Source organism: Malus domestica, chromosome 14 (assembly GCF_042453785.1).
Source record: "Malus domestica chromosome 14, GDT2T_hap1".
Lineage (NCBI taxonomy): Eukaryota > Viridiplantae > Streptophyta > Magnoliopsida > Rosales > Rosaceae > Malus > Malus domestica.
The window spans coordinates 23,104,187-23,117,913 of NC_091674.1; the positions used below are offsets into that span (position 1 = coordinate 23,104,187).

At 40.8% G+C, this 13,727-nt stretch overlaps 1 protein-coding gene and 1 non-coding gene across 3 annotated transcripts; both read right to left on the reverse strand.

The window, feature by feature from the left end:
• Nucleotides 1-8,056: 8,056 nt before the first annotated feature.
• LOC103414245 (uncharacterized) lies at nt 8,057-9,207 on the reverse strand. Of its 2 annotated transcripts, none has more exons than XM_008352641.4 (2): nt 8,974-9,109; nt 8,057-8,880 (listed from the first exon to the last, which is right to left on the reverse strand). In XM_008352641.4, exons 1-2 carry the CDS (start codon nt 8,989-8,991, stop codon nt 8,389-8,391), a joined length of 510 nt encoding a protein of 169 aa, XP_008350863.1. In that variant the 5' UTR covers nt 8,992-9,109; the 3' UTR covers nt 8,057-8,388. The 2 variants fall into 2 exon arrangements, with proteins under 2 accessions (XP_008350863.1, XP_070668310.1); XM_070812209.1 differs by having other exon boundaries at nt 8,230-8,880; nt 9,063-9,207.
• Nucleotides 9,208-10,913: 1,706 nt separating this feature from the next.
• Nucleotides 10,914-10,995, reverse strand: TRNAS-AGA (transfer RNA serine (anticodon AGA)). The gene has a single exon. It is a non-coding gene; the product is annotated as a tRNA-Ser (tRNA).
• Nucleotides 10,996-13,727: the final 2,732 nt, after the last annotated feature.

The following is a 13,727-nucleotide window of genomic DNA, read 5'->3' on the forward strand; positions in this document are numbered from 1 at the left end:
GTGTTGTGTGACCGCCGTATGCCACTGAAGCTCAAGGGAAAATTTTATAGGACGGCAATAAGGCCAGCGATGCTGTATGGCACAGAATGTTGGGCGGTGAAGCATCAACACGTACACAAAATGGGTGTAGCGGAGATGAGGATGCTTCGTTGGATGTGTGGGCACACGAGAAATGATAAGATTAGGAATGAGGATATCCGGGGTAAAGTAGGAGTAGCCGAAATTGAAGGAAAGATGAGAGAAAATCGGTTACGGTGGTTTGGACATGTGCAAAGAAGGCCTACTGACGCTCCGATTAGAAGATGCGACTATGGGACAGAGGTTCAGGGCTGAAGGGGCAGAGGAAGACCTAGGAAAACTTTGGAAGAGACCCTAAGAAAAGACTTATAGTACTTGGATCTAACGGAGGACATGACACAGGATAGAACACAATGGCGTTCTAAGATTCATATAGCCGATCCCACTCAGTGACTTGGATTTTCCAAGTCTCCAACCGAGAAGTTTTCCTCACTCGGGAAATTAAGGGAACACTACCTCAACCTATATGCTCCACTCACAAAGCTTCAACATACAAGCTTCAACAAAAGAAAATTCAAAGAACTTAGCGAAGAAGGCTTTGGTGTATTTAACACAATACGTTGAAATGAAGGAAAGCTTATTTATTGATATCCCCGATAAGTTACAAATATGTACATATACTTGAGTCAAAATAAACAAACAAGAGGGAGCCTTCACAAAGGTTGCTTAGGAGAAGTCTCAGCAGTCGGTAGAGCCCCAGAAAGAGAAGGCACCGGAGGGGGATCATTCGGAGCCTTAGTACTGGACAAAACCCTAGAAGGAGGAGGCATCAGAGATTGATCATTTGGAGCTTCATTACGCGGTACAGCCCCAGAAGACGAAGGCAATAAATGCCTTTGGAACAAACCCACAAATCTCTGATGATCAAGTAAAACCTGACCATCAGATTCCTTCATCTGGTCAAGCTTCCTCTTCATGTTTGTAGCATAGTCATGTGCGAGCTGGTGCAACTGTTTATTCTCATGCTTGAGCCCTCTAATATCCTGTTTGAGACTCATCACTTTAGCCGCCAATGATTCAACTTGGCGGGTTCGAGCAAATAGGCGTTGGGCCATATTAGACACAGAACCTGCACACTGAACACTGAGAGCCAGAGAATCCTTAACAGACAACTCATCAGACCGTTTGGAAAGTAGTCTGTTATCTTTGGGAGTGAGAAGGTTCCTGGCCACTACCGCAGCGGTCATATCATTCTTCATCACGGAATCCCCAACGGTAAGAGGACCAGTAGGGGAGACGAAGGATGGGCGCCATATGTTGTCTGGAGAAGGCGGGGCTGCCTCTTCAACAAGGTTCAAGTCAAAACGACGGTCGGAGGGGCCAGACATTTTCAAAGGTGTTGAAGAGAGAAGAGGTCGGACAAATTAAGATCTTAGAAGTGCAAGAATGGAGCTTCTACTGGTGGATATTCAAGTGTGCTTTGGAACTTAATGTCAGCCCCTATAAAAATCTGCACTCGACGAAGCTTCAGAAATCGAAGAGGCGCCTGCTCAGAAATCGAAGAGGCGTTTGCTTTCTCAAAAGCTGGGCTGCTCAGAGACCACGAGGGTCGATCTCAGAAATCGAAGAGGTGTTTGTTTTCTCAAAAGCTGGGCTGCTCAAAGACCACAAAGGCCGATCTCAGAAATCAAAGAGGCTTGCTTTCTCAAAAGCTGGGCTGCTCAGAGACCACGAGGGCCGATTTCAGAAATCGAAGAGGCACCTACTTTTCCAGCCTTGTCAGCACCTGTCACACGCACACTCAGCTTTGCGGAAATTATGGGCATTCTATCGAAGATTTCTGGCGAAGTAGAAAGCACATGAATCGTACTGTTCAATCACCCACTTCCCACACGCAACAGTAGCTCATGGGTACCACATATAACTTTGCCAAAGTTCTCTGACAAAGTTGAGACACGTGAAGCTTGCAGCTCCCACTACATCGCTCTGACCAAGAAGGGTAAAAGAATTGCAAAGAAACAACACTAACAAAGTTTAGACACATAAATTTTGAAGGTCTAGCTACCATATTATTACCCACAAGGGTAAAGGAATAGTACCACTGCTGGATAATTGGAAAGTCCTGGTGTGTCAACCTCTGTGCTTCGTGGCAAGGTAGACTAGCAAACATGCCCAACCTTTACTCACATTTGAGAAAACACTCCTAACAAGATTGCTTGCTCCAAAATCGAAGAGGCACCGCCCTCCGAATCTCGAGAGCCAGACTCCCAACATGATTACTTTCTCAAAAATCGAAGAGAGGGTAAAGGAACAGTACCACTGCTGGATAATTGGAAAGTCCCTGTGTGTCAACCTTTGTGCTTCGTGGCAAGGTAGACTAGCAAACATGCCCAACCTTTACTCACATTCAAGAAAACACTCCCAACAAGATTGCTTGCTCCAAAATCGAAGAGGCACCGCCTTCCGAATCTCGAGAGGCAGACTCCCAACATGATTACTTTCTCAAAATCGAAGAGAGGGTAAAGGAACAGTACCACTGCTGGATAATTGGAAAGTCCCTGTGTGTCAACCTCTGTGCTTCGTGGCAAGGTAGACTAGCAAACATGCCCAACCTTTACTCACATTCGAGAAAACACTCCCAACAAGATTGCTTGCTCCAAAATCGAAGAGGCACGGCCCTCCGAATCTCGAGAGCCAGACTCCCAACATGATTACTTTCTCAAAAAATCGAAGAGACACCGCTCTCCGAATCTCGAGAGCCAGACCCCCAGCAGGATTGCTTTCTCAAAAATCGAAGAGGCATCGTTCTCCGAATCTCGAGAGCCAGACCCCCGACAGGTCTGTAATCTTCACACGCAACATCAGCTTTCCAGATACCACAAACCACTTTTTCAAAGTGCTCTGACAGAATTAAAACATGTGAAGCTGGCAGCTCCCACTACCGTGCTATAACCAAGCAGGGTAAAGGAATAGCATTATTACTTGATGTTAGGGAGACTCCTATATATGTCGACTTCCATCCCTAACGGACAGGCAGACCTGCAAAAATGCTCAACCCTTTCTCTTATCTGAGAGGGCACTCCCAACAAAGCCTTTCGAAATATTCAGCTTTCTTTCCCCCCGATAATACCTCTGTAAACAAGCTATACTAGAGCAAGAATATCTCATATCATCAGGGTTAAAAGCAAGAGTATCCCATATCATGCTTTTTCCCTGTCTTTTCCTTTGGCCTTGTTCTTACCTGCAAGACAAAGAGAAAGAGAGCAATCAGTCAACACTTGGAATCAAGCTTCCAGCCAGGAACTGACTGCCTGGAACCCCTTACCTGATTACTTACCTGGCATTGCTCTCGAGTACTCATCTTCAACATCTTATGCTTCCAGGGAAGATACCGCATCTGCCTGAGGAACAGATAGGGCAAGTGAGAAGGATACAAGGAAGCATGTGGAGATAAGCGGAACAGCACACGTGCCGATACATCCACTACTCTATCAAAAGCAAAAGTATCCCATATCAGCAGGGTCGAACGTACTCTAGATTTGATGGACTTGTTTTGACCCTCAAATTCTTCAGTCGGCCTTATACTCTGGAGGAAACCAGAAAACCCTCCAGCCCAGTTCAAGAATAAGCCTGTGGAAAGTTACTTCTTCAAAAGCAAAAGTATCCCATATCATCTCTCCTCATTTTTCTTCTCTTTATCCTTCATGCTGCCTGCAAGATAGGGAGAATGTGAACAATCAGCCGAAGCTCTGATTGCTTACCTTGTCTGTCACCTCTTTCAGCAGATCCCCCAGCTCGGCGACTTGGGGGACTTCTACTACATGGTTTGTATCTCGCTTGACCAAGCATGAAACTACAAGTAAGCTTCAAGTGAAATTGATACATTACCTTGTGCATCTCCACCAGTTACAGATACCACCCCTGGATGGAGGAAGAGTACTTCCAGAGAAGATGCCACATCTACATATGAGACAGATAAGGCAAGTCAAGACGATACCACACTCCGGTACTTAGAAGTTTCGTGGCTACGAGATCATTCTCCCACAATATTTCCTAATGTCATTTGTACTAAATCATTCACTTGTACTCACTAAAGGAGAGCTTGAACCTATGTACTTGTGTAAACCCTTCACAATTAATGAGAACTCCTCTATTCCGTGGACGTAGCCAATCTGGGTGAACCACGTACATCTTGTGTTTGCTTTCCTATCTCTATCCATTTATGTACTTATCCACACTAATGACCGGAGCAATCTAGCGAAGATCACAAAAAGTGACCGTTTTCGCTACCTAGGATCTATCTTGCAAGAGAACGGAGAATTAGATGGAGATCTCAACCATAGAATACAAGTTGGATGGATGAAGTGTAAGAGTGCATCTGGCGTGTTGTGTGACCGTCGTAGGCCACTGAAGCTCAAGGGAAAATTTTATAGGACGGCAATAAGGCCAGCGATGTTGTATGACACAGAATGTTGGGCGGTGAAGCATCAACGTACACAAAATGGGTGTAGCGGAGATGAGGATGCTTCGTGGGATGTATGGGCACACGAGAAAGGATAAGATTGTGAATTAGGATATCCGAGGTAAAGTAGGAGTAGCCAAAATTGAAGGAAATATGAGAGAAAATCGGTTCCGGTGGTTTGGACATGTGCAAAGAAGGCCTACTGACGCTCCGGTTCGAAAATGTGACTACGGGACAGAGGTTCGGGGCCGAAGGAGTAGAGGAAGACCTAGGAAAACTTTGGAAGAGACCCTAAGAAAAGACTTGAGTACTTGGATTTAACGGAGGACATGACACAAATGAGCGCAATGGCGTTCTAGGATTCATATAGCCGACCCCATTTAGTGGGAAAAGGCTTTGTTGTTGTTGTTGTTGTTGTTGTTGTAGACGGGGGATATAACATGAGGATTTTCAGAAGGTTATCCATTTTAGTACTACTTTCTTCTAAACTTACTTAACTTCGATGTTCTAATAGAATCCGATATTTGTGAGTTCTCTTTCTATTATGTCTTTTTTTTTCGTACGAGAAGGGGAATACGAGATTTGGCTGTCTTTTTGTTTAAAGTGATAATATGATAACCAACTAAAGTAATGGAACGAATAATGTTTTTTTAATCAAAGAAATTATACAAATAACGTTAGAGAGACTCAGGATCGCTCCATTTTTTATTATCCATAAAAATTGTCAAATAGATTGTTATTTTCAACTGCTTTAACTAATTACATGATTTGATGATTGGCATGCTAAGCAACAATTCATCGTCATAATTAATGTAATAATTACATACACTTTGCTTGGATCGCCTTTATACAAAGTTGTATTGGTTTGTTTTTGTTTTAAAAGGCTACTAGCGGCGGCCGACGAGCCTGCAATGCGGCAATGTCACTTCGAATCCTCACACCAAAACACAAACGGCCGTCTCTGTTAGAAATATGCAGCGGAGATCTCAACCCCAAGCGGTTTTACCAACTCGTCTCCCACGCCGTTACTTCCGGCGTCTTCTCCACCGACTCCTTCGTCTCCAGCAAGCTCCTCCTCCTCTCCCTCTCCCACCGCCGCCTCGAATTTTCCCGCTCCCTCTTCTCCCAGATTCAAAACCCAAATCTCTTCGCCTGCAACTTCATCTTCAAAGACTTCTCGCTCAGCTCCTGCCCGCAAGAAGCGCTCTTTCAATACAATCTCGTGCGACGTCGTTACCCTCATTTGCTTCCCGACAACTGCTCCTTCCCTTTCCTCTTCAAGGCATGCGGTCGTCTCAGTCTCCCCCACAAGGGCCAAGAGCTTCACGCTTTTACAGTCTCGCTCGGGCTCCAAACCGACGTCTTCGTCCAAAACGGCCTTGTTTCGATGTACTCCGAGTGCGGATTGCTTCACTCTGCTCGTAAAGTTTTCGACTTTCTTCCCGTTTCAGTTCGCGACGTGGTCTCTTGGAACAGCATTGTTTCTGGGTATGTGCAGAGCAATCGGAACCGGGATGCACTCCAGGTGTTTGAGGAAATGCTTGCATTTACGAGGCCCGATAATTTGACGTTGGTCAGCGCTTTCACTGCTTGTGGGAAGATGGGGTGTCTTCATTTGGGGTGGCAAATTCATGGGTTAGTGTTGGCAGGTGGGTTTGCATTGGATGTCTTCTTGGGTTCATCCTTGATCGACATGTATGCGAAATGTGAGCGCATGGATGATGCTCGAAAGGTTTTTGAAAGAATTGAGCAGCGAAATGTAGTGTGTTGGACTTCTATGATCGCCGGTTATGCTCAGTCACGTTCCTTCAAGGAGGCCATTAAATTATTTAGGGGAATGCAATTAGATGGAGTTGAAGCAGACGCAGCAATGGTTGCTTGTGTAATATCTGCGTGCGGGCATTCGGGTGCTTTAGATCATGGAAGATGGGTGCATACATACTGCGAAAGAAGCGTCTTTTACACCAACATCTCAGTGAAGAATGCCTTGATTGACATGTATTCGAAGTGCGGAGACATTATACGGGCTCTTGGAATTTTCTATGACATGAGGACAAGAGATGTTTTTACATGGACTGCCATGATAACTGGTCTTGCTCTCAACGGGGACTCTGTTGGAGCACTGGAAATGTTTTCACAAATGGAAGCGTCGAGTGATGTGAGGCCGAACGAGGTCACATTCCTCGGCGTGTTGTCTGCATGCAGTCATGGCGGGTTTGTGGATAAAGGTTTCACTATTTCCGAGCTATGACTAAAATTTATAAGCTCAGTCCTCGTATCGAACACTACGGATGCATGGTGGATCTTCTTGGTCGTGCTAATCTGTTAAACGAGGCTGAAAAGTTCATCAGAGATATGCCTATTCAACCTGATGTGGTTATATGGAGATCTCTGCTTTTCGCATGTAGGACTTATGGGGACATGGATTTGGGAGAGTTTGTTGCCAAAAGGATTGAGGAATTGGAACCAAGAAAGTTTGCATCGCGTGTTTTGTTGTCGAATCTATATGCTTCAGCATCAAGGTGGCATGATGTGAGCAGGATGAGGAAGGGTGTGGCTCTTCAGGGTGCCCGGAAGCAGCCGGATTGCTCTCTTATAGAAGTAGACGGTCTCGTTCAAGAATTCATTGTTGCAGATTGTTCGCATTGTCAAATTGATTCTATATACGAGACGGTTAGAGGAATGAACAAAGTCATACGATCAGAAAGATTTGATTAGAAAGTTTGGATGATACGCAATTCTTACTGGGAAAGTAGGCAACTGAACCGAAGGCTATTGTAGCATAGGTCAACAAATCTTCAAAAACCATGTCACCGCTAACCTCGAGGGTGAGGCATTTCCATCCTTCCTTATATAGGAGCTTCACGAAATGTTGTTCACGTGCCCAGAATTTATCAAAAGAAAATTAAGCTTTCCGCTAACTAGGATCCTTACTGTTTAGGATGACTCGAACAACTCGTGGGTACTTACAACGCCAACTCTTTGCTACTACCATTGTTTACCTGCTTCCTAAGGAGACGGTCCTACGGATAAAGGAGACTCTATGAACGAACTTTACTTCCTTCCTCTTCTCTCCTCGTTCTCCCTCTCCTGTGATCCTATCTTTTTAGATCCCTTTGTTTAGTTTAAGTCGTAATATTTAAAAATTTTAAATCGCAAACCAATCAAGTTTTTGAGTTTTAATAAAAATTGTTTTCAAAAAATATTTTAAGAAATGATTAAAATTTTCAAATAGAATACCAAAACAGAACTTAAGTTTTACACTAACTAGGATCTTTGCTCCTTTAGAATGACTCAAACAAGAATGTACACTCAACAAAGAATACACACCCATATTTATAAAATCCCGAACCTCTCCTGGGAGCGGATTACCCAAAAAATCCTTGGTAACAATGAAAAAAAAGATATGAAAACTATAGGAATCTGTATTGACGAGACCCAACGGTGAACAACTGCTCAAAAGAAAAACCGCCTGGAAGTTCGAGGACCTTCCTATTATTTGCATTCTCCTATTAGTCCCTATTAGGCTATTATTCTTATTCTGTCCGTTACTCATAACAGAGGAAAACAAATCTCTTTTACGATCACAATCCACAAGACTTTGTTTACATTAAACACTATTTGAAATAAAAAAATTTGTTGTACATCACACCAAACACTATTTTACGATTCTCGTTGTCTGCCAGTCACATGAACAGATCAGATCAAGTCTTGTCCACGTCTTAGTAAAGTTGCAGCACAGTTGTAACTTGTAAGATTACAATACCTAGTATATACTTTGTTAAAAGTTACAGCAACAAACCATCATCCGTCACTAAAGCCATAAGCTAAAAAGATAAATACAAGAAATTCAAGCAAGTGAAAAACCCGAGAGCGGAAAAAATAAAAAAAACGAAGAGCAGAACTAACTAAGCTTCGGGTTGGGCACGGATAGGGTCTACTCCGACGTCCTTGAGGGTCACGGTTTTCGAACGGGGCGGTTCGGCTTTGTGAGCGAAAACATCTTTCCGGATCGGATCCTTAACGGCGTGATTGTAGTCGTCAAACTCCTGAACATGCGCCACCTTCCTGAAAAACGAATTTTGAATGAACTTGTCAGACTCCTCCACCACGCGCTCCGGCTCCACCACCTCCGGCAGCGTCTCTCTCCGGTTCTTCTTCACGTAGACGTGGGGGTTGTACCTCAGGTGCTGCTTGGCGGTGTGGAGCCCCAGCGCCACCGACAGCGCTATCATCCCGACAGCAACGTAGACCGGCACAAAGTCGCCCCTCATGAACCTTTTGAAGTAGCTCTGTTGGGGATTTTCGGTGGCACCGGCAGCCGGGGCGTAGGGTTTCATCTTCGGAGAGGTCGCCGTTGCGTATCGGCGTAAGCCGGTCGACATTTGTTTCCAGTGGTTCTGTAGCATTTGATGCACTTATATTAAATCGCAAGTAAATCCTCAGAAAACAAAAACAAAAAAAAAGGTAAAGAAAAAAGAAGAAGATTTTACCATTGATCTGAAAGCCATGATCTTATGCAGAAACCAGACAAATGAAGTTTCAGTTTATCTTACTAATTTGCAGTAAGCGATTTTTTTACCTGAACTAACTGCTGCTGGATATTACTTATAGAGTCAGATGGATACCGAGAAGGGTAGAGAGTTCTGGAGCCACGTAACGCAATACAGAAGCGAATGGGACACGTGTGGAATTATAAAGTGCACAGTGTCAGAAGAACCCTCCTGAAACTGGCACCTCAATCTTTCTTGTACTTTACTGGAACAAAACTTACTAAATAAAGAATTAGGATTTTCTTCGGATCTTCTTTGTGAGGATTTCAAGAATTCGCGAATCATGTTTGTTTATCGTATATTTTATACTAAAAAATTATTTTAAATATTTTTATTTAAAATTAAAAACAAACAGTACTTAATAAAAATTGACTACACGATATACAATAAACGTACACAATTTACGAATCTCTAAGATCCTCACCAAAAAATCCAAAGTGGATCCTGTTGGCTAAATAAATATCATTTACTTTCACTCGACAGTAAGAACTTAATTACCTACGAACAATGTTACTGCGGCTACTCTTTAGTCAATGAGCCACCGTGAGACGAATTCCAAACTAATCCTATCATTAACTTGAGATATATTATAGTAATAGTCACAATTGACTTAGGATATTCTAAAACAATATTCATGTGATATTAAAATTAGTATCTTACGTGAATTAGGCATTGTTAGTGGTGCACCATAAACTAATTATACATTGTCATTGACTTGAGATAGCTACAATGACATTCATATTGTCAGAAAGTTTGTATATTACGTTAATCAAATGTCATTAGTGCATTAACCGTTTACATATTGTCATTAGTTTGAGATATGCTACAATAACATTCTCGTTATATAAAAGTAACCAATCACATATTGTCATTAGTTTGAGATATGCTACAATCACATTCTCGTTATATAAAAGTTAGTATCTAAGTGATTAGACAACGATAGCGACGATTTCCGAATCAATCACACACTGTCATTAGTTAGAGACACGTTACATTGACATCCTACTACATAGAAGTTCTTTCTCACAAAATTCAACTTCTGTTTAAGATTGTAAAAAATTAAAAATATGATTTACAAAAAAACAAAGATTGGTTACCGTAGCATGCTTCGAACTGATCTTTTTGAAGTCCATTCAAAACCAAATTATAGCTTCTGTCCTAGGATGCAAGCAATCCCCTGCAATGAACTCATGAGTGACTCCATCCAATCGACTTTCTAACATTCACAACATGGTTCCATTTTTCTGCAGTTGCATACTGAACACACTCCTCATCTTCAGGGTCCAACTCCGTCGCTTGCTCCGCCGCTTTCTTCGCCGTTTCAACATGGCCATGGATTCTGCAGCCTCCAAGCAAACCATCCCACTCAAACACAACGCCCCCCATCGGCATCTTCACAATCATCTCCATTGCTTCTTTGATCAAACCTGCTCTCGAAGCAGATTAGTCATGCACCCTTAATTCTTGAGCTCTCGAGGGACCCCGTAGACTGATTCCATTTGTTGAAGGAGAAGGTTGATGGGTGGATGCGGTTGAAGAGAGCGACGGCATAGCTGAGGGAGGCGGTTGCAGAGGCGGAGAAGGGTGGGAGGAGCGAGATGAAGGCATGGGGATGATGAAATCTGGATTAGAGGGGGGTTGTTGATGGTGTGGAAATGGAGTTGGAGGAGCTGTTTTGGGGTTTTGCAGTGTTTGATTGCGGCGGCGATGGTGGTGGAACTGGCGGCGTTCATTCACTTCGATTTGCTCTGACAGTCATTATGTTTTCGGAAATCAAAAGGATCGAAGAACAAAAAGAAGGAAATGGCGGTAAATTAAGGAGGAGCTATTGAAAAAAAAATGCAAATATTGATTTTTATAAATAAAAAGAAAAAAGAAAACGTGGACGGCAGGATTCGAACCTGCGCGGGCAGAGCCCACATGATTTCTAGTCATGCCCGATAACCACTCCGGCACGTCCACCTTATTTGTAAGCTTGAATGCAAAAATAGGTAATATTCTTTGATTGACAATAATCTTTTCTTACCTTTTTTGGTGCAAATTATACGACAACAAAACGATCCCCAGTACGAAAGTGAAGAAGAAGGGAGTAATGCTATTCTTACTACAATTTTATATCATATTTCTTTACCATTTTAAGTGACAGATGAGTTGGATAAGTTACATCATTTAATTTCAATATTTTTATTAATTAAAACACTTAAATAATATTAGGTGAGAAAAAAAAATCCTCGTATACCACAATTATCATTTAATTAAAATCTTTTTATTAATTATTGATTAACATTTTGAAATTAAATGCTAATTAATTTAGATGCTGTGATTGTCTACATCAAATGCCACCTAAGATGATATACAATTGTAGTACAAAAATATAATAAGAATATCATTAGAAGAAGGCCGGATCTTAAAATGAAGTTCACAATCTTGGGCCTAGGTCCAGTCCAATCTATCTAGAACCAACTCAATGGACATTGGAAAAACGGCTTTAGGTTTTTCTTTTCTGGGGAACCGAGCAGCCACCACCAAGGCCGCGAAAATCGGGTTTAGGGCTAAACAATTTTTTTTTCCTTTTCAAAATGATTACTCAACGTATATTCAGTGCCAAGAGAACAAAATGTTACTTCGTTGAGAGAAACTTACGTTTATTGGGAATGTTACTTCATTGAGAGAAACTTACGTCTATTGAGATTTTTATTTTGCAGTATCTTAAGTTAATTATCACATATCTAACTTTTTCACATGTTAGTATGCAATTGATTTGAGATACTGTTATAGTGACATTCTCGTTACATAAAAGTCTTTCTCCTATAATAATAATCTAAAGTAATGAAATATAAGTAAAGTGAACTATTATTAACACTTCATACTCAGATTGTGCACTCCTTATAAGAGTATTTTTTTTAAATATAAAAAATTTGTAATGCACAATTAGATTCTTGAAGTACCAATAACAATTTCGATGCATCTTCTTCTAAATTTGCATTTGCTATGTGACTTCAAATTGAAGGGAATTGGTGGGTTCCAATAGGCATATGCAAAATGATGCACAACAAGAGCTCATGCATCTTCTTCTCAATTTCTATTTTGCTATGTGAATTTTTTTAGGGGTTTTTATTACTTAAAAGACCCTTAGTCAATTACACTTTGGAATTAAGAATAAATCAAATGCCCTCAATTATTGCACATAGCACAAATGTAGCAAACACTTTATAGATGTAGCAAACACTAATCTATAAAGGAGTCTAATTAGTGACTAAAGCAAATCCAAACCCTAGTTATTCCCTATTGTTTATCACACTAGGTCACTAGGTCTTCCTTATCTATAAGAGAGACGAATTTTTTTTTATCTATTTAGAATACAGGTGGTACACCACGTGTCATTATATAAGTGGAGGAAATTTTTTTTTTAATTGTTAATTTTTTAATATAAGTATCTCACTACTTGTATAATGACATATGATGTACCACCTTGTGTCCTGAATATACTGAAAAATCTCGAGAGAGATTAGCTTTGGATTATTGTTAGGTTAGTGACATAATCAACAGTTTGTTCCACATTTTGGGTCTCCCACTAAGTGGATTAGTGGCTTCGGACACACAGATTCTCACAGACGGACGGTGCAAATCCACTCCCATAAAGAGGAGACCAGTTCTATTTCCAAATTCCCCCCTTGGACTCGACTCCAAAAGATCCATCCACGTGGCAATATGTTAACTCATCTTTCCACCCATTACTTTGATTAATAATAAACGAACCCTCACTTGTTTTACCAAATAAAGAAACCTAGATTTCGTGGAGTTCGATGATATTAAACGTTAGCGAGAACGTATTTGTTAGAGTAAGTGACTGATAATTTAACCGGTCAAACTGCTTTATTTAAGTTTTTCTCTTCTTCATTAAATGTTAAAAATAAACAAAAATTAAAGTGAGTTTAGATTAAAAATTAACTACAGACGTATCATTTAGTGAATAAAACTCACTTTTTATTACGAGCGATATTTCGAACGCAAAACTCTCTCTCTTATCTTGAAAGGCTAATGTTGTGATTGATAGAAAGCAGAGAAAGAGTGATAATATTCTAAGAAAAAGATAAGCACACTTACCTCAATCAGAGATTAATAATGCTAATGGGGACCATTAGAGTTGTGATTCTTTCCTTCGTCTTCTTTGCGTTCCTCTTTTTCTCTTTATGATTTGAAAAAAGGATTTTTTTAGTCAATATGGTTCTTGAAATGGACATAACTCCTCATTTTAAATTTTTAATATTGAAAATCGATATGAGTGGTTCTTGAGTTTATGTACCGTAAATCATTTTGGTTATTCTGTGAATAATTTGTCAATGTCTTCGTTAAACTGTCACGTGACCACTTTTTAAAGAATATTTTTGTTAAACCAACATTTCCACTTAACAAGGATATTTATAGATTTTTTATGGAGTGACCATAATGATTTACTGTTGACAAACTCAGGAATCACTTCTATCAGTTTTCGTTGTTACGAACCAAAATGAAGAATTATGTCAATCTCATACACTATTTTCACTAAACAATCTTTAAAAAATGATAGCCCCTGTGGTAAAAAAATTCGGATTAGGCCTTAAAAAATTATGGATGCCACCAGCAACCTACCTAGCTCGTTGAAAGGTTCATACAATTATATATACACTTGTAGATGCAAATAACAACACTCC